This window comes from Zosterops lateralis (assembly GCF_965231275.1).
Source record: "Zosterops lateralis genome assembly, chromosome: 15".
NCBI classification, from domain to species: Eukaryota; Metazoa; Chordata; class Aves; order Passeriformes; family Zosteropidae; genus Zosterops; species Zosterops lateralis.
The window spans coordinates 7,959,259-7,980,231 of NC_139775.1; the positions used below are offsets into that span (position 1 = coordinate 7,959,259).

Consider the following 20,973-nt stretch of genomic DNA (forward strand, 5'->3'; position numbering starts at 1 on the left):
AACTGTTTGAATCAAATGTTGCACTTTATTTTTAAAAGCAACCACATGCTTCAAAATCTTAAGATCATGACAAATTCAGATATCTATGAGGAAAAAAAAAAGGCAAGATATTATAAACAATTAAAATAGTCCACACATCATCACCAATTTCACATCTATGTGAAGGTCTAAGACATTCAAATTTCCTTCAAAAAACAAGGGTCTAGATTGTTTAACATACTAAAATACTTAGTTTCTGTATCATCTCAATAATACAGTGAGGGTAAGCTTTTGAGAATTAACTAAGCAATTTGTGAACAAGATTTGACCCCAAATCCACAGCATCAGTCTTGAGTTTCACTCTTCAAATGGTTTCTGTATTTTGACACACACTGTCTGCTGTCTTTGTGTCTGTTTTTCATATACAGCCTCTGACCTCTCTGAGTTCCACTTTGTCTCAATGCCAAGTGTAAGTGCTATAAGAGGGTATGTTATGCATCATAACACAGAAACAGCTACCAGCAATTACATTAACACACACACAAATAAATGCTATTTCACCTTCCATTGATTGTCACTTACACCACAGGAACAAACAAATTTAGGGAATTTAATAGCCTAATGAAAACAGTATAGAAAACTGGAATTGGAATAATAAGGACTGAAGTAGTAAGCAGCAGAAAGCTCACAAAATATTTCTGCACTTAGCAACTTGACAAAAAGTCCTTGCATTCTGTGAACTTGTAAACAATCTAAATATCCCAGTCAAGGTAAATTCTCATGCAGAAAAACTGCCAAACAGTTCTTCTTAAAAATTTATTAAACAGAATATCACTTACCACTGAAAAAAGCAGAGCGAAGTCATAGATATAGGTAATAACTTTCTGAATAATTGACTGCAGCTAAAGAGAAGAAAAAGGAAAAGTTTAAAAAAGGGGAAAATCATTGTAATATGAGTTAAATTAAGACTATCCACACCAGAGATTATTCTTCTTTAGTTATTAATATTCATTTCTTTTGAAAGATGCTTCAAGCGTTCATCAACATAATTTCTTTCCCCAAAGCAGGACAAACTATAGCTATGCTGTTCTGAGATTTTCCAATATACCCTTCAGAACCCATACTGAACAGAGGTTGACCAGCCTGCCCAGGCTTCATTTGCTCTTCACTTCCATATTAGGCACATTTTTTTTCAATTTAGAATCTTCATTTCCTCCAGCTCTCTGCAGTAAAAACTCAGCCAAATAAACAAAGATAAAAAACCTAAACCAGTTTTTAAAATATTTTTTGTAGGCACTTTTTCTACCCTCCAAGTAACCACAAAAACCTTCTCAACTAATCAATATCTCATTTGGCATTCATTCTCAAGAACTGGACACAATAATTCACTGAAGCCTTGACAATGCCAAGTAGGGATAGACTATTTTATGGTTTACTTCTTTTTAAACAGCCTACCTAAATTGCTAATTTCCTTCAGCAAACACCACTATTGATGTAGGAGTTAACTATTGCTACTTCTAAATCATTCAAGTTTAGCATTTCTCAGAATTAAAAGACTGATGTGGATGGAAAAAAAGGAGAAATAAATCACAGCATTACAGTGTTCCAAGAGGCTTCCCAAATTATAGCTAATGTTCAAAAATAATTATTTTGTTATAAGAGTTATCAGTAACATTTAGGAATTAATTCCACTTAAGAAAATGCCTATCAGGTTTTTACAGATTTGGCAAAATGAACTCTTTACCTGTGGGTAAGCATCTTCAAATGCTCGATCAGGAGTCATGTGTTTGATAACATCAGCCAGAACTGTATTGACCTCCCGCTTCTGTGTAGCAAAAAACAAGGTTACAAAATGAAATTGGCACATAAATCAAGTCACTAAGCACCAGCTGAGTAGGATAATTTATTTCTATTTGCCAAAGCTTCATTTTTTTATGGAGCTCCAGTAAATCTTTACTTAAACTGATCCATCTGCCATTAAAACAAAAGGATAAGAAATCTTCAGTGCTATGGGGTAGTAAAGCTTCAAAGCTGCACCCTTTGTCCCCATTCATCTTTCATGAAAGAAAACCCTTTTTTGTATTCCTATACATTTATACAGAATAGTCAAAGCCTTTCCATCTTTAATACCAGGCTGCTAACACAGCCACTTAGTCTATATCAGAAAAATGCAAAGGAAACAAATAATTTTCACCTACTGTAAAATGCCTGCACGTGTACTCCACCCACACTTCAGCGCAGTTGATATAATCCTAGAAATACATGTGTCTTATGATTACCAATATTTGCAGGAGACTGTGAGAAATACACTTGCAAAAATTACACTTAAAAGAATTAACTCCTGAGGTATGACTCATGCAGACCTAAACACCTAGAACTCCAAAGCTACATTTGTGTAATGTTATGTAAATTAAGTTATGCTTCAGCAGAGCTAAAAAAAGCAGGGATGATCCAAAAATATTACAGCCACCACATTTTTTTGCAGCTGTATTTAGAACAGGTAAACAATGTCATGCTAAGCACATGCTTATAGAACAACTGGCTACAACTTTGCTCTAAACACAGAATCAGTAGTGAAACAGAATGGACAGTAACTCACCTGTGGGTTCTTCAGCTTTGTTATAACCTTCCAGGCTTCATTTAATATTTGAAGGCGATCATTTTCAGGAGGATCAGCCAACGCCAAGTTTAATCCCAAGGAGCGAAAGAGGAGATGCTGAAAGTTAATGAGAAATTTTTAATTAAAAGCAGATAATGCACACCCATCCAAGACTGACCTGGCAGGTACACTGTGCAGAAAGATTTTCAGATCAAATCACCTGGATAATTTTATTCCAGTGACACACAAGTTATGTAGGCAACTAAAAGCACAAAGACCTTTGTCACAGAGAAGAAATAGTTACAAATTCCATACAAAACATTACCTTTGGGAATCCAGACTCATCACACTCTTTAATCATGCCAATGAAGTCCATTGATCTGGCAGCAATAAACTCTGCTCTGAACGCCGACATTACTGAATTCAACAGCAAAGCACTGCAATGAACACATGAACACAACACAGATTAATACACCTCAACACCAACTCAAATTTAATAGTACCTGCATTTACATGAATCTGAACTTTTTAGACTAACAACTGTCCAGCATCTGTTGCTATATTTAAAAAAAAAGAAAGAGAACAAGGAAGAAAAGACTCTCACACAAATTGAGCTTGCTTTGATGAGGATTAATAATGCATAAGCAAAACAAGAAAACATTAAGTCACCAGATAAGGGAAAGGTAACCCAGCCTGTAAAATACTTCTTCCACACAGGTGTTTTTGAAACCATCATTTTAACAAGAGTTTACTAGAAATATCAAGCAAACCAGGAGCAGCCAACATTTACAAACTTACTCTCTATTTAATTCGGTTCAGAAGAATACTTAGGGAGGGCAAATCCCTATTGAAATTTTTCCTAATTAATTATATATGCATTATAAAAGCCACATTTCTAGCAGCTGCATTGTTAGGATTATAATAAATCCAAAGTCATGGTCATGTGGTAACTGGCAATGACATATTTAGACATTTCTGATTAACCATTCAGATAGGTATTTGTGTTACTATCGAAGCCACAATGGAAGATTGAACTCTGCATCACTGTAACATCCAGTTTACTCAGCCATGAGTTAGCTCAAGAAGCTGCCTCCTAAAACACTTCACTAGTCTCAAACAGACAGTTTGAACATGCTGCAGTTTACCTTGAGGGAAATTCTGTGGAGTGCTTAAAATAACCCAGCAGCTTCTGTTTCTGCCTGAGCTTTAGTGGTCCCATCACAATTTGACTGGAATTTGCATTTTATCATTAGACAAGCACTTCCAGTTCAGTAGGTCTGTGCTTTGCAATAGAGAGGAGCAGGCTGTCACTTTTCACTTAGATGGCTGCAAAGTAGCTCATGGAATATACTGAGATTATTTAAAGATTCATACACTGACGTCTTTTGCTTTGTAGTATCTTGACAGTCATGAGAAGACACTAAACACAGAACTCCACTTTGAAAGAAGACTGCTGTTTTAAACTGGATTACTCAACTTCCCAATAAAAAAGACATATTCCAAAACCACCACTTAAAAAAAAAACCTCATTATACTCAACATTTTATCCTTCCTTCAAAGAGCAACCAGGAATAAAGAAGAGGAACCTAGCCCATTTCTAGGACTAGGAAGTTGATTTGAAAGTAAGTGCCACCAAACAAATCAATGCCTATACAAACCAATTTGTACATCAGAGGATGTGAATTATTTTTATCTGTTCTATACACTCTGATACAATACCATTTTCACAGCATACACACCTTAGCTCAGTCACAGAATGCTGGCATTCCTCAGCTAAGTGATTAACATATTTTAGTTCCTCAGCTGCTGCAGAACTGGACTGTGCAAAGCACATCAGCAAACAAAATAGATAGCTGTAAACTTTCACAGAACTCAGCCAATAAAGGTACCCAATAAAATGAACAGAGGGCCCCATCACCAGGCCAGACTGCATCCACAAAACCCAATACGCACATCCTACTTTCAGATTGGACTATCTTCTGAACACAACTACCCTGCACAAAGACTTCTGAGAGATGCTTGAGATACTAATTTTAATGTTGATAAAAGTAATTCCCTAATTATTACCAATTTCCAAAGGTTGCCAGCAGCTTTACAACTTCCCTTGCTAAATGCACCTTTGGCCTGACAGTAGCCAGTGGAGGGTAGAGGAAAGGAAGGGGAGGAAAACCAGAAAAGTGAAGCAAAACCAGGAATCCAAGACATGGCTAAGGGAGAACACATTACATGTCCTAAACTTTGGCTTAGGAGCCAGAATGCACCAACCAAGTAAAAGTAATTAACTTTGGTTTGACAAGTAATCTACCATATTTTAGAATTCATCTCTGGAAAACAGATGTTCATAATCATGATTTAGTAAGCTACTGGGAGAATGAAAGCTGCACTATGTATAACTGTTTCCAAAAGAGAGAGGGAGAACATTATTCCAGGGACTCAGGGGTACTCATTACAGACTCCAGTCTTCCACACTCTGCAACACTTACTTGTTCCCCAACTTCTTGCATCTTTCCATCATTTCAGTAAGCAGAACCTGGAAAAATTACTTATTAAAATTACTGAATAGAGACTCTGCAAATATATTCAGCTTTAATTACTGTAATCTACTGAAAGCTGTTTTAATTACCTCTCCAATACATTCCAATAGTCTTGTCTTACCCTATATTTACAGCACAAGAAAACAATGATGTAGCACAACGATGATGATCTTCTGAAATAGGTACAGTGGCATTTCAACCAAAACCACCATTTTATGGAAGTCAAATCTGCAATCCTTCATCCATGCCATTACTCCAGGTAATCACTATTTTCCAGCCAGGTCAGTTATCTCTGGCAGGAGAGGTGAAAACTCTGCCAAACTGACAGAGATTAAAACAGTCTGCTCACTACGTTAAGCTACAGTTTAGTTAAATCATTTGTATATATGTATGAGAGAAAAAAAACTAATGAATTCAGGAAATAAAAATTAAACTAGCTAAAGGACAGCATGAAGCAAACAGGAATACTGCCTATGAACTTGAAGTGGTCACACTTGAGCTTTGTGGAAGCAAACATTCCTCCTGTACAGAAGAGAGCATCAGAGAGTCCTATGAAGGCTCTTTTTACTCGCCTTCACACTCATGTAAGAACTGACTGAAGGGTGGTTTCTTTAGTAGGCAAAATTAACTCTTCACCACAACACTTCCTTTAGTACTGAGCATTACCACATTCACTTACATCTGGAGCATGGTATGCAATACACTGTAAAATCCAGTCTATAGCAGGAGAATACAGGGTCAAATACAAAGGGATCTCCACACATTGCACCACCAGCTGGTTCTGAACTGTATCCCCGTGTATCTGTTGAAATAAGAGACAGAAATATGTTGCTGTGTAAAGGTATTTAATGGGAGATATGATAAACTGCTCAAAGTTTGTATATGAATGGAAATGACAACAGACAGCAGCACAAAGGTACAGATATTCTGAAGCATTCTTTGCAAGCTGGGGGAGAAGATATCAAGCTCCTAACATACATTATTCAAGTCTGGAAATATGCTGAATAGAGCAGTTTCAACTTATCAGAATGTATGTAAAATTTCCATACTATATCTGGATACAGGAACACCCCTAAATCTAGATTTGAGAACTTCTAAGATTTTTTAAAAATATGTGGCAGTTTGATTAAGGAGTGTATTTATCTGATTTTGCAAATAAAACACTTATTTGCTTACTTGTTTAAATGTTAGGAGAAAGTCAAAAAAATTTTTGTTCAGGCTTTCTTTGAGTTGTGGTGCCACTTCCATCCCAACCTGTATTGAAAGAAAAAGATTTTATTGGCATCTATCAGTTCTCCTTCAGAGTGAGATGAAAATGCATTTGCAGAAGGAATACACTCAAATCACACATATTAAATCAACAAACAGCATTGAATCACATACTTTTGACTGATTATTTCCTTGCTTATTATTATAGCCATGTCCACTAGCAACCACCCTGAGGCAGTTACAGTTGTTTTTAAACACCATCCTAACATCAGCTCCAAGTATCTGTAAGCAGAGGAAATCAGCATCTACTGATGTAGATGTGCACTGCAGCAGCCTACAGCAGCACAGAAAATTATTCTTACTTACAACAAACACTTAAAGAGAGATTCCCCACTCGTAAAACAGAAGAGAAATAATTTTTTGTTTGTTTGTTGAAAGGAAGAGACAGGCTGCTGACTACTTGAGATAAAAGCAGCAGCTCCTTGAAGCAGTGGCAGCACTGGCTGCAGTAAATCTTTGATAGAGATCAGAGGAGGTAAGTGACAGCCTACCCTGCAGAGGTATGCTCTGGCATAGACTGCAACCAGTGGATCTCCAATTCCTCTAATCATAGATGTTAACCGTGGGAGACATTCCGAAATGCCCCTGTTTTTATCAGAAATGAAAATGAGCTTCAACAGTCAATAATAGAATGATATCACCTACAGATAACTTCAGTAGTGCCTTGTAGACTAACAACTGAGCATGACTTATAGAAATATCTATCAAAGAAAAAGGATAGTAGCACAAAAATTTATGTCATAAGTAAAATTTTCTGTGTACTGTAATACATATCCTATATTCAAATTGCAGTATTTGCTATTCAGAGCAAGACAAATATAATCAAAGAACTCCTCCTCTAGCTTGGAGAACAGCAGAGCTATGGAAAAGCTGTAACTCAATGTAAGGAAAGCAGATGCTTAAAGCAGAACTGGCAGAACTCCTTCCATGTCTCATCTTCCCACAGGTCCCTTTAGACAGAGGGGTACTAGTGCCTGGATACGAGGCCCACTATTCCAGTAAAAGAACTGCTTTTTAGGGATAATAAAGTTGTCAGGATAGTAGCAATTTGGCTTCCAACGCTCATTTCAATATATAACTGAAGAAGGACAATTACAAGGAAAGGAACATTTTCTGTTCAGCAGCTGGCACTGTTTGGCAACACATTAAACTTGTACCAAAGTTTTCAATAGATGGTGGTTCATTGCTCCTAAATTATTTCTCTTACTCTGTCTCCCCTAGTAGGACATCAATATTTTCCTTTCAGTTTTCTATCCTTTTTCCCACATATCTCATGTCAACAATCTCCCTTCCCCTCCACGATCAGAAGCCATTGGTTTTCAGTTTGCACTGGGATTTGTGACACCTGATATCACATTTGTACATACATTTGAAAACTGAGAGCAGTATTATATTTCAAAGTGTATCACCCCTCACCTTTAATTTTTTCATGGTATTCTATTAAGAATCCCAAAACCTCTCTACTTCTTCTCAGTTCTATTAAATCCTACCCACCAGTAATCACAGACCTCTCATGCTTAATTCATTGAATTAGTTCCTAAGTCTGCCCATTCACTTCCTTCCCATACTTAACATTATTCTTACGTTTTGGATAGGAATTTATTGCACTTCAGTATTGCTGCTTCCACGTAACTGAATTGAAGCCAAGTTAAGGAACAAAACTAAGATTTACACCATTGAAAAACCTGAAACAAACATACACCAAATGGATATTGTCCAAAATATTTTAAGGCCTTCTGTAATTAATGCCACTACACTTTGCTGATTTTTGCAATTTATCTACAAGATTTTGTTTCAAAACTTTTCATGCATCATCTCTACTTTGTCACTGCCAAAGTGCTCAGAGCCAATAATTAAGCATTCAGTTTACTATGCAACGTGACTCAAAAGTACATTCAAAACATACAGCCTGAAACAAACAAAAAAAAACTAGAATAAACAGCAGATCCTGTGGGTTTTATTGAAACAAACATGTTCACTTTTGGTAAAATCTACAAAAAAACTGCAGGCACACTCTGAGGTTCTCATTTGACAAGGATACAATCTGGGAATGAGTTCTCTGATTGAAGCAATCTTGAAAAACCAGTTTAAGCAAGTTTCTTTAGCAGTATCATTAACACTCTCTGGAGAAAAGTTATCTGGAGAAAAAAAAAAAGCCACAGAACTGTTACACTCTTTCTGGAAACAAGTTACTTTTCATGTTAAGTTTAAAACTATTCTCTTGCCATTCATGAAGAAATGAGCTGCACAACAATAAACTAGGCAATACATTTGCTTCTCAGCTCTCTTGAGTGGCAATCAGAGCTGAGCACATAACAAGAAAAGGTAACAATCTTATAGTAAATAACATTTCAGAACCTGAATTCAAGCACTTGGAGCTCATCTCAGAGGTGCTACTGAGAAATCCAACCTCTGCCTCTGCTCTTCCAAAATCAGAAATTGTAAAAAAAAGAAAATACAGAGACTCTGTAGCAAACACCTGTATATAAATCTATAATGACTAGAGAACATACAAAAGAGATTTAAGCACTCAAATTGTTTATTTTAAAAGGTTAATATAAAATTTAAATAATACTATTGCAAGAAATAGGAAATACTGAACATGGACAGAAACCTTGTTTCTGGAAACTGAACATTGAATACGTCCTCTTACAAACTCCTTGTGAAACTATTTAAAACACTAGTGCTCTCCCACTCCTGCCTCCAGAAGGTGAGAAGATCTACAACAAAGTTTCCAACACTTCCAACAGGAGAGAAGCCACATGTTAGAACTTCCTGAACTCAGTCAGTATCCTTTTCATCCAGGACCTCAGGAGCTCTCACTGAACTTGGTTTCACTTGGTTCCCAAGGGACAAGCTCAGAGGTTGGGCCTGAAATCCCCAAAGGTTCACATGCACAGTCAGCACAGCACAGATTTTCCTTCTCCCTCCCACTTTTAGAGCTGCTTGGGAAGTTCCCAGCAGCAATGCCTCTGGCAGCTGCACAGCTGCAGCAGGAGCTCAGCTCTCCAGAACAGAGGTAACTGTGCCCAGAAATGGTGACGTGCTATGGGAACTGCCTGCCTTCACTAATGTTTGTAAGAGACGTTTGTCAGATCTGCAACAGCCAAATTCATCTGAACTATTTTCTCTAGGTTCATTTCAAATTTCAGTATTAGCTGGTTTCAAGTTTACAGCTCCAATCCTATGGATTTAACTGCAAACTAATGGTACTGTTCCACTGCCAACTACAGAATGTTTCATCTTGCAAGGATGTGCACTTAATGCATTCCAAATTGCAAGGAAATGCCTGTATTTTCCATGGAATGTTTCAATGTCTTGCTAAAGAGGTTCTTTCACCTGCATTGTCAAATTAGATTTTTACATTCTGTTGGAACTTAAACTGAAGAAAGGAAAAGAGCCCAAGTTAGATTATCTAGAAGCAGCCTGCTGCTACTTCCAAAATTCTTCTTTTATAACAGCAAAACTACCACACTTCCAGTGTAGCAACAAAAATATCTATTTACCAAAATGTAAGACTCTCAGCTTCATTACATTTCTACCATTAACTTTAAGCTACTAAACTGTAACACTTTCAGAAGAGAGCATATGCTAAGACAAAAAAAGGAAAAAAAATCTTCATCTAATTTGGCTATTCCTGTTTAATTATCCCTCCCTCTGTACTAGAGAACTTACATGATTCTTTGTGATTTCAAGTCTCAGAAAGACCCAATTTACATTTAGTAACAGCAGAGCCACAAGCACACTTTATTATATCTTAGCTATATCCTTCACAATTCAAATGTAATCTTGCATGAACACTGTGAATAGCGGAAGCTGAAAGCAAAGGATTTTACTCTGTTAAAAACTAAAAGCTACTAGATTCAAATCACAACCCCTTCTATCAGAGACAGAGTAGCAATGGTCCTTTTTAACCCTTCCTCAAGGTTGGACATGATTTTTTTTCTGAAGCACAATGGAAACCAACGCAAATTTACCTGGCAGAGAGACTCGGTTATCCACACACATTGACAGAATTCTTTCATACACCAGTTTCCCTGGTTAACAAAGAAAAAGAGTAATTAAAAAAATCAAAACAAACTAACAAACTGTGAAACACAAGAAGTTGGTACAAAGGTTCCCTTTCCAACATACAATGAAATCAGATGGAAAAAACTTCCTGGAACACCAACATTTTGCTGCCCTCTAGTGAGGCTGAAATGTTCAGTGTGGTTGAGCACTTCTCACACTACAAAAACATTCTCTGGCTCCCTTAAGTGCAGAGGTAACACACAGGTCAGATTTCTCCCAGGCCAGGAAAGGACAGCTGGTGTCCTGACTTTGCTGAGTTTGAATATTGTGTTATCTCCAGCAGCTTTCAGCAAGTAGAAAGGAGCACAAAGAGGAAGCATGACCTGAAAAAACAATTGGATCTCTGTCGTAGCATATCCTGCTGGCACCAAAATACCCTTCAACTTTGAATACCATTGTAAATCTTTTCCACAACATGGCAGAAAAATAAGAGAGTCACATTAAATGGATGACAATTTCACTTACAAGTTTAAAAATATATTTTTAAAAATCAATAATTATTCTGATAATTTCATAGTCCGTATTCAGCCAAGGAAAACTTTCTGACTTCTATTCTTCGAACACAAAAATAATAAAATATTGAGGCAAAAGGCTGCCAAAACCCAAAAAAAAATTATAATGAGAGTGTGTTTTAAATTTCAAAATGCAGAGTTCATGGTTTTTCCTAGCATTTTGTTCTAGATATTCACTAATACATAAAGTACAGAACCACAACATGAAATATTTTTATCTTAAGGACTTTGCTCTTAGGAGATTTTTTACAGTTATATACCATGTTTACCACTGGTGTTCAAATGTTTATGTTGGAAATATTCCATGTTAAAACTAAAAGTAATTTCAGCTCTTTTTGGATAACTTTGATGCTTTCTAACATTACAAGAAAATAATCTTATTAACAATTGTGTAGTAACTCTGGCACAGTAGATACTTACCAAAAGTATCGAGGATATCTGTAATTAAAACAAATTTACTTGGATAAAACTGGATTACTGTTGTGTCTGAAAGAAGCTTAGAACACTAGAAGAAGAAGAAAAAAACAAAAAAAAAACATTTTTAGAGGCCAAAACAAGTTTGTGTTTTCACTCCAGAAAAGCAGGAATAGGTGAATATTTACAGATGGAAAGGGCCAATATGAACTATGAAGCCAAAAGCACAAGGACATCCAACATAACAGACCATGGTGCCTGATGTAATTTTCAGGTTATTCTTCATTTCCAGAGCTACACAGACCTGGTTTTCCTTTATACAGGGTAATCGACCAATGCAGAGTTTCAGCTGACCATGAAGAGCTGTGCATTTGTTCAGACAAGACAAACTCTCTCCCAGACAAAGCATTAAAAGGCACTTCCCTAAAATCCCTTATTTTAAGGACAGTGTTCAGTTTTTCACTCTCTCTCTAAGCATCCATATCAAACACAAAATGCAATATATATTAAGAAACCATTTTAGAAGTGTAGTTAATTAGCTTTCCAATGGATTTTTGCAGCTCACATAACTAGTTCAAACATTCTGGAAACAGAATGAATCACATCCAGCTCCAGGGAGGACTGTGATCAACCACCACCCACTGGGACACAACCTGATCATGGCATTTGGACTATAATGATGGCTGGTACAAAGTCACATTTGAAAATGTATTACCCACTTAGTTCTACTTTCATTGGATGTTCAGGCCAGGAGGGAACATCAATCCATTGATTGTATGAATTCAAAATACACACTGAAGAATGAAGATACTTCTAAGATATTTAATTTGTTTTCCAAGATCAAACTGGAGTCAAAAACTTTGGCAGAAGTTGCTCACAAAAGAAAACAGCTTCTACCAAAAGAAAAAAGGTGAATGACTGACTGGGGAGAGAAATCCACCTCTTCCTTGCTTAAGCCAAATGTGGCCTCTGGCCCTGAGTCTTCTCTGGTTTCTAAGACTGATAGTATTTCCTATGAGCTCCATCCTTTCTCCCTCCTTCACCATTACCACTTTTCTTAGAGCTCACACACAATCACCTTACTTCAGCTTACTCTGAGTAGCTGAGCATACTCCATCTTGCCAAGTAAAGCATCTTGCAAAAAGGCACTTGAGGAATCATAGAATTGCTTAGGTTGGAAAAGACTTTCAAGACCGTTGAGTACAACCTTTAATCCATCATTGCCAAGATCACCAACAAAAAATATCCCCAAGTGCCACATCCACACATATTTTAAGTATCTCCAAGGATGGTGATGCCACCACCACTGCCTTGGACAGACTGGTCCAGTGATTGAGAACCTTTTGGTGAAGAAATGTTCCTAACCAGAAGCCAAACTCACTCCTACTGTAATACTCTACTGTATTACTACTCTGTAATAATAATGACAGACTATGTCTATAACCACAACCTGATGCTCAGCTCTTTCAGAGGATAGAGCACCCTGCAAGAACAAACACAAGTAAAGTTCAGTGAGGCTTCTACCCTATCCTGCTCTGTAACTACAGAATTATTATGTTTCATGAAACTTTTAAATTCATTAATTACACAAGTGCCAATTTCATTCTCAGCCAGTTTTTCAATTAGTGATGAGCATCTGCAGCATTAAGTGCTAAGTTAACAACATTTTAGCAGAGATAAACACATTCAACTTTGGTACCACTTTCCTAAAAGGAAGCACTGGATCCCATGTTAGAAACTGTATTTTTTCAAAATTGTTTGTGAACTAGTTGCAAAAGAACATATGAAAGTATCAATGCATAGATTATTGCTGCATTATCACACACATATACACATATTTACACACAGAGCAATGTAAGTACAGAACATCCCTGCTGCTTTTCTTCTCATCCAAAGATGATATTCACACTTCACAATCCTATATATGGATTTTTTTTAAATAACAATAATAGTGCTGATTTCATAGTATTACAATAGTACATTAGTCACCCTAGGTCACACATAATGGTTTGATCTCACTTCATTAATGTTTCATTTCCTTTTTTGTCTTTACCACAATTTAAGTTGAAATTACTTCAAGCAGTTTTCACAAGAGTATCAAGAATGACCAAAAAAATCCTGACTTTATATAACCCCACTGGATGACTATGAGCATTACATCATTTTTACAGCTTTTAGGGATGTCATTATCTCATCTGTCCTCTGCTGCACTCTGCCTCTGGCCTTTTTTAAAGGCCAAGCTAAACAAAAGAGCATTTAACTGTCTTGTTTCTCCATGCCCTCCTCAAAGCACATCACCCCAAATGACCCAAAGAAAGACTGTGGACAAGTTCTCAAACAAACAAACAAACAAACAAACACAACCCCCACGCACACAATTTTAAAAATCTGGAGCTGGTTTTGGTAGCCTGCTAAGGTCATAAATCCCTTTATTTAATTGCCCTACTAGTTTGGACAGGTAAAATGCTGATGTCCAAAAAGCCATTCTGGTATTATTTGTTGGGAGCAAGGGGCTGAAGGGGAAGAGGACAGGAAAGAAAATTACATGTCCTGAAAAGAGCTGAGTATCACTACATGATATTTGTTCTTATTTGGTGACTCATTGAGAATTCCATCCCACATAACCGAGTCAAAACCAATACGTAACAACAAAGCTGAAAATCCAACTATTGTCAGAAGTCATAAAACTCAACTCTGGAAGAAATGTGTTTCAAAGAAGAACAAAAGAAAATAACAGAAAAATAGTAGAAATGCCTCTTTTCTCAAGAAGGAATCTGGACAAGTTATATCAGAAAAAAAACATAAAGTTATATAAATAAAAACATAAAACTGACCTGGATGACTATTTTCAGAGCTTTTACTTTCTGATCAGAGGACCATGCATCCTTTAAAGACTGGTTCAGTTCTTCAATTCGGTTCATGTAATCCTGCTGAGTCAAATTTAACAGCTCTTTCTGTGATCCCTGGCAAGAAAACACAAACCCACTTAGAGCAGGAGGGAAAAAAGGAGAGTGCTGTTATTAGAGACTCAAATCACCATGTTGTGGGGGAGAATCCTACAAAATTTATTACAACTTCCCTTTAGGTCTCAGGAAAGTAGATTATGAAACATCTCACTTTTGCACAGTAAAATACTGCAGCCTGAGAAATAACCTCAGTACTCAGTATTTCTATCAAGCTCATAATTGTAACTTAAATTAAACTCAGGTAGACATATGCAGCTTCTGCAACAGGGGCAACCAGAATAATCAGATGTTTAGACTATGGGGCTCCACAATATTTTACAGCAGTAAGAAGGCAAATCAACAGCAATAGATCAGGTGAACTTTCACATCACAATTTCTAGTGATCTAAAATATGATTCTGCCTGAATTCTGTAACAATAAGGATTAAAATTACTAGAGAATTCCCACAGAAACTACATATTTAGCTAAATACTGCACTTGCAGAATCAGGACCTTTTTAAAAGGTTTCACAGGAGATTTTTATTTCACAAATTCCTTTCACTTTTATAATGATGCTGTAATTTAATCAGAAAACTTTCTCACCTCTTCCAGATCATCCAGTTCTTCTAACCTTGTCCTCACTTTTTCAGAAACTGCTGAACCGGTACTTGTGGCTTTTCCTGCAAAGAATTACAGATTTCTGTAACACTGAAACTTCTAAAGAGGAACAAACCTGAAGAAGCCTGACATGGACCAGTCAGCTTCTCTGACAGAACACAAGTGGTTTGATTCATTTAGTGACCATTCCTGAAGACACACATCTAAATTCACTTTGAACAAGGGCAATGACAAGTAAGCAAAATTGAATATAAGTGTTTTTTCTGCAAGCTTTACTGGTAAGAAAAGAATCACCACACAGAACCATAGGATAACTAAGGACAGGAAAGCTCTATGGAGGTCTGTGTCCATCTCTCCTCCTCAAAGCAGGCCCAGTTCTGAAGTTGTAACAGTTGCACAGGGTTATATCCAGTCAATTTAACAATATCTAAGGATATAAATGTCACACTCTGCCTGAACATCCAGTTTCAGTGTTTGACTATTCTCATTTCAAAAAAGTATTTTATATTTTTGCAGATGCTGAAATGCTGCATGTTTATTCATATTAAAAAATCCTGATTTACTATGCTATGGTTACTTAGCCCAGTTTCTCTTTGCTAGAAAACATGATAAAATATTTAATATTTGGTTCTTTTTAAAACACCCAGCATACAACTGAAATCACTTCACTTTCATGTAAAGAGAATAACTGAACAAGTTCCCAAAGGACTTGTTTGCTTTCCTTCCAGCTAGCAGAAGAGCTGATAAACATGATCCTCAAAACATGATTGCTCAGTTTAAAAGGAAGAAAGTTTTAAGTTACAGTGGAAGGCAGTGCAGTGAAATAATCACAAATTCATTAGCCCACAGGAATAAAAGACAAGGTGCTTGGGTGGCTTATTTTCAATAATTATTTTAAACAAACATCCAGACTTCTTATCCACAAAAAAGCAAGGAGCATGATGTCAGAATGGGGGAGGCAGTAAAAGACATTTCAACTATTCTTGACCACAAACCTGTCACTGCACCCTGCCTCAAGCAAACTCTGTAACTGGTAAAGAAAGTGCTCACCTTTTTCAGATCCCATGTACAGATTCTGTGAGGAAGCAGAAGAAACAGACTGTTAGAAAACACATACTCACTAGCATTCCAAGAATGCACAGGGTAATTACACTGCTAATTAACCCTCTAATCATTTAAAAGTAGACACAAGACCAAAAGTTATTTGCATTGTTACAAAAAGACAAAGTGATGACTTCTAAATAACAAAAGACTTGGACTCAGCTCTAAAACAACCTTTATAAGTGAGAGCTTGTGATCCAGTTTTCTACAAAATTAAAACTGAAATCTAGAGGACCAGAATCTACCCATGAAAGAATTATAAAACAGCAACATCCAAAATCCATTAAAGGTCTAGTACAAATAAAAAAACAGCGGCAGCCACCACTTACAATAGAAAGCTTCTCTGTTGTGGTGTATCTGGCAAGGATTTCACCACGTTTGCTTGACCATGGTTCAAAGTCACTTCCTACTGCTGAGCTCTCATCTTTATCCCTTTTCCTTCGTGCACCATCCTGTGACAGGAGTACAAGTGCAAAAGTTAAACACAGATCTGGAAAAAGAAGAGAAGGCTGATGATAAAGGTCAGCTTAATGTCAAGCACTGGCTGATCCTTTCAAAAGTTATAATATTTTTTTAAAAATCCATATTTAAATAAATATGTCAACATAAACCAGATACATAAAGCGGGTACATAAAAAAGAATATTCTATTAATATGGTATATTTCCTATATTAACTTCTTCACTGTGAGACAACACATTTTATCCAGGGTTGGCCTTACAGTTTTGGTTTGGTTTTATTTTACTTAGTTGAGATAATTGCCCCCAGAGTTACCGTGGGAAGAGCAGTAGTTACAGGATCTGCAGCTGCTGCAAACAGTGACAAGGGATCAGTGCCATCCAACACACTGCTCAGTGGGTCCATCAGAGAACTAGAGGAAGAGGAGGAGGTGGAAGAAGTACTTCCCTTCCGGTTCATCTTCTTCGTCTTGGATTCAGTAACCTAAAGGAAAAGTTCAGAACTATTAAACAAAAAGGCTTTCTCTTCCCTCACTTGTCTTTAATAAATCATTGAAATACATACTACATAAACTGTAGTATGTAGCTGTTTCAATGAAAGCAAGGAGACATCAAACAAACTCTTTGGAGTGAGCACCAGCACTTTAATTGAAGACCCCCTTTTCCCTGAATCTGGAGGCATTCACTCTTCAGTAGCATTTCCACTGCTTTTTTTTTCCCCCTCCAATTCCAGGTGTACCATATTATAAGAATAACCACACTGAACATCTTTCTAGTACCCCTCCTCTATTTTATTAGGTTTGTCCCTGTCCTCCAAACTCTTTCTTGCTATTTAATTTCCTCTGCCAGTTTCATCTTTTCTCCTAAGACACTGGAGTCTGGAACATCAAATCCATACCTCAGGCCACCATCTTCTCTCCCTACTGACCTTTCTGAGCAGAAGCTACTGCCCATTTATCATTCATTAGTGGAGAACTCATCTCTTTGAAGCTGGATTTTTTCTGTACATCTCTAAAAGCCTCTTACACATCAAAGAAATGAAAAATGTTTTAAAGTACACAGCTGACTGGAAGCTAACCCAAACCCAAACCTTACATCAAGCAATTTTGCAGGTCATTTGTAATGCAGCAATTTGATTTTAAACTTATCCATTATTTGGCACTTAATGCAACCAAGAAAACCTACAAGCTGAAGGTGCTGTATTTGTCAGGAGACTCTTTCTGACACATCACAGCACCAGCAAACTTCTGTAAAGGGCAAACAGAATAAATCTTGATGCCTCTAAAATAGGCCACTAACACAGAAAGCAACTTCACAAGTACCACCATCAACCCCAATGCCTTTTAAAGGAACAGATGTTAAAAGAGGAACACAACCAGTTTGAATTCAGATTCATTTTCCAAAAGCACAAAAAAACTCACTGTAATGGGTTTCAGTGGATGGTAATCACCAAAATCCAAGGGTACAGATTCCAGTTTGCACACTTCAGATTCTGACACATAGTTCCTTGATCTTGCATGCCTTAAAAAGAGTAAAGGTAAAGTATACATACATATAAATAACCACATACTAAGAGAGAAGCATATCCCACATCTATACAGATGCTTATTTACAAAAAAAAAAAAAAAAAAAAAAAAAAAAAGCATATTGAAAAATAAGCTTCAAGATCCAAATTTCTCTTTACTGAGATAACATAAAACTAAGACTGGAGAAATTTTACTTCCAGCCATTTGGTTGTACTCTCTTTTAGTCTCTGAAACACAGAGCTGCTAATTGCTCTTTTTTGTTTCATTCAAGATCCTGAGAATGTTTATGGCACACACTACTGCCTCACTTTAATGAATAAAATCAGGGGATACAAAAATTTCTTTACTCAGACTCCTAACAAAAGTAAACAGCATTTCCCCCACATAACACACATCTTTCCCATAAGAGTATATCCAAACTTTCAAATAATTCCATTCCTACTCAAAGACATAACTAATTTGGAAGATTTTCAGCAGTGCTGAAAAATAGCAGCCAGCTCTTCTACAGATACCATGTACCCTAAAAATCCAAGTTTCCTTAATAATGAATTATGGACTAGATAATTTATGGTCGTGCCACTCCAAGGAGAAACTTCTGACATCAAATGAGACAGAGCAAAAACAAGAGAAAGAGTCCGGTGAAATCCACGTGCTTATTTGTTTTGTTGATCTCCAGTCCCTTTTCTTTTTGCTATTGTCTCATTATTCAATGACTCTTCTTGCTCATTTGCATCATGGGTTAATCAGCATCTGGGTGGAAAATATTCCAAACTCTTTCTGGCTACACAATTATAACATTTCTTTAACTGCTGACAGCTCTCTCAGCATCCCCAGGCCAAAATCAACTGCACTACAATTAGTGTAAGCACACTGGGCAAGTGCACATGGTAATAATACACACGTGGGAGTGAACAAGAGCTGTAAAACCTGCAAATAAGTCTTTAAAAAGTACAATGTGGCTATTCAAATGATAGGATAGCTTGTAACAGAGCTAATACAGAACACAAGATCCAAGTTTGCTCTGGCATTATGTTCTGCTTACTCTCCAGGGAAAGGAGATTAAGCATTCCTTTCTTGGCCACAGCAGTGCAGCCAACTTTTGAGAGGAAATAAAAATAAGACTCTGGCCAAGCTGGGGTTTCATCCTCTATGCATCCTGCACGATTACACACCCCTACTTCAGGTGCTCTTTTAACAGTGGGTTTCAACCTTTTCCACACATGAGCACCCCTGCAATTGCCACCACTCTGCACCTCTAACACCTGCCAGCCCATTAACCTTTTTCTCTCCTCCTGGTAAAACACCTTTGTTCCTGGGACTGTTTTCAGCACACAGCACCCTCCCGGAGCCAGTGCTTATCCTAAAGCAAGTGCTTCAAAAAGCTCACAGGGAGCACAAAGGAGCCAGGCATATAAAATGGAAGAGTCCCTTTACAACTCCAGACATACACTGGTATTGGTAATAAAACGAGGCACATCCCATAGTGACTGTACCTATCATTATCTGAATATTAAACATAAAACAAAATTTCGCTAGATATTTATGCATAGCTATTATAAAATGCATCGTAGCCCCATGCTTTAAATAATTTTATATACTACTTTAACGAACTTATTTTTTAAATTCACTTAATTTGTTAACTTAATTATGCTAACGCAGCACTTCAGCACCAACAGGTGCTATTTTTTCCCCTCATATGCAGACTGATAACTATGCAGACAATAAATCTGCAAAACAGCTTTTTAGCATTAATACTGCTTAAAAATAACTAGGGTTCTGATAAAGCCCAAAGCATGAAAATATCTTCAGTAGAGAACAGCATGATGGAAACATCTTTCTCTGGTAAAGGTCTGGTTACTTCCTCATGGCCACTTCCACATCAGTGTTACCAGACCTATTTATTAGGCTGTTACCTCATTGCTGTACTATGTAAAAATCAATTTTTCAGCATCTCTGCTGCTCTGGTTTCGCTCTATTTTGCAACTGTCTGTTAGAGAAAGAGTGCCTCTTTCATCCTTCCTTTACCAAATACTAGACCGAGTAATTCCACGTCCTAGGCAGTGCAGCTTCCTCAGAAACACATTTTCCTGTAAACGCACTTTGCTAGAAGCTGACTCTGGCTCTGTCTGTAGCCCCTCTTCACTGCTAAAGAGCCAGTGAAAGACAACTAACAGAGGCTAAAGTGTGCAAGTAACACAGCCCGACACCTCCAGCTCCCCCGGCGGCTGCGGGGCGGGCGGGACAGCGGGCCCGCAGTGCCCCAGGCACGCTCCGTGACACCACCCCGGAGCAGAGCCAGCGCCGCTCGGGGAGCTCCTGCTTGTTTTAGCGGAATAACGGGAGGCCGGCGGCCGTCGCGTCCCACCCGGCTCACAGACAGCTGCGCTCCGACCCTCAGCAGAGCTGTGCCGCCGGCCCGGCACCCGCCCGGCTCAGGGGAACGCCAGGGTGTTAAGAACGTGATCTGAACCCTCCCTCGGCGTTTCTCCGACGGCAGCGCCCCGGCCGCCCCCACCACTCGCGGGGATCCCAGTCCCCCCCGGCCGAACTGCCCCGAGCCCCGCGGGCGGAGAGGCCCCGCGCTTCCCCCTCTGGCACATCCGTGACCACCGCCGCCTTAGCCTTCCCCGGCTGCGAGGCTCGCCGAGCATGACGGCAGCCCTCTCTGTCCCATCCTCGAGGGCCCGCAGCCCCCCAGAACCCGCCGCGGGGGAAGGGGCAGCTCCCGGTTCCCGCCGCCTCACCAGGGGAAGGCGGCCATCTTGGGACCCGTCACATGACAGGGGCGGCCCCGCCCTCCGCCGGCAGCGCCCGCCCCGCCCCGCCCCGCCCCGCGCGGGAACCGCCCTCACGGAGCCCCTCACGGAGCCCCTCACGGAGCCCCCCCCGGAGCCCCTCACGGAGCCCCCCCAGAGCCCCTCACGGAGCCCCCCCAGAGCCCCTCACGG

At 38.4% G+C, this 20,973-nt stretch overlaps 1 protein-coding gene across 2 annotated transcripts in view; it reads right to left on the reverse strand.

The window, feature by feature from the left end:
* Positions 1-20,805, reverse strand: part of VPS35L (VPS35 endosomal protein sorting factor like) — a 46,226-nt gene extending 25,421 nt beyond the window's left edge. The window contains exons 1-20 of one of the 2 annotated variants that reach the window (XM_083872360.1): positions 20,770-20,805; positions 17,921-18,020; positions 16,816-16,983; positions 16,372-16,494; positions 15,992-16,016; positions 14,927-15,003; positions 14,213-14,341; positions 11,385-11,469; positions 10,359-10,418; positions 8,423-8,519; positions 7,966-8,013; positions 6,873-6,966; positions 6,289-6,366; positions 5,792-5,914; positions 5,062-5,108; positions 2,904-3,015; positions 2,579-2,695; positions 2,178-2,231; positions 1,724-1,804; positions 819-881 (exon numbers count right to left, since the gene is read on the reverse strand). In XM_083872360.1, coding sequence (XP_083728486.1) covers positions 819-881; positions 1,724-1,804; positions 2,178-2,231; positions 2,579-2,695; positions 2,904-3,015; positions 5,062-5,108; positions 5,792-5,914; positions 6,289-6,366; positions 6,873-6,966; positions 7,966-8,013; positions 8,423-8,519; positions 10,359-10,418; positions 11,385-11,469; positions 14,213-14,341; positions 14,927-15,003; positions 15,992-16,016; positions 16,372-16,494; positions 16,816-16,983; positions 17,921-18,020; positions 20,770-20,786 — 1,698 coding nt within the window. In that variant the 5' untranslated portion in view covers positions 20,787-20,805. The remainder of the gene's footprint in view (positions 1-818; positions 882-1,723; positions 1,805-2,177; positions 2,232-2,578; positions 2,696-2,903; positions 3,016-5,061; positions 5,109-5,791; positions 5,915-6,288; positions 6,367-6,872; positions 6,967-7,965; positions 8,014-8,422; positions 8,520-10,358; positions 10,419-11,384; positions 11,470-14,212; positions 14,342-14,926; positions 15,004-15,991; positions 16,017-16,371; positions 16,495-16,815; positions 16,984-17,920; positions 18,021-20,769) is intronic. The other variant, XM_083872361.1, reaches the window with a different exon arrangement.
* Between the last annotated feature and the right edge of the window lie 168 nt (positions 20,806-20,973).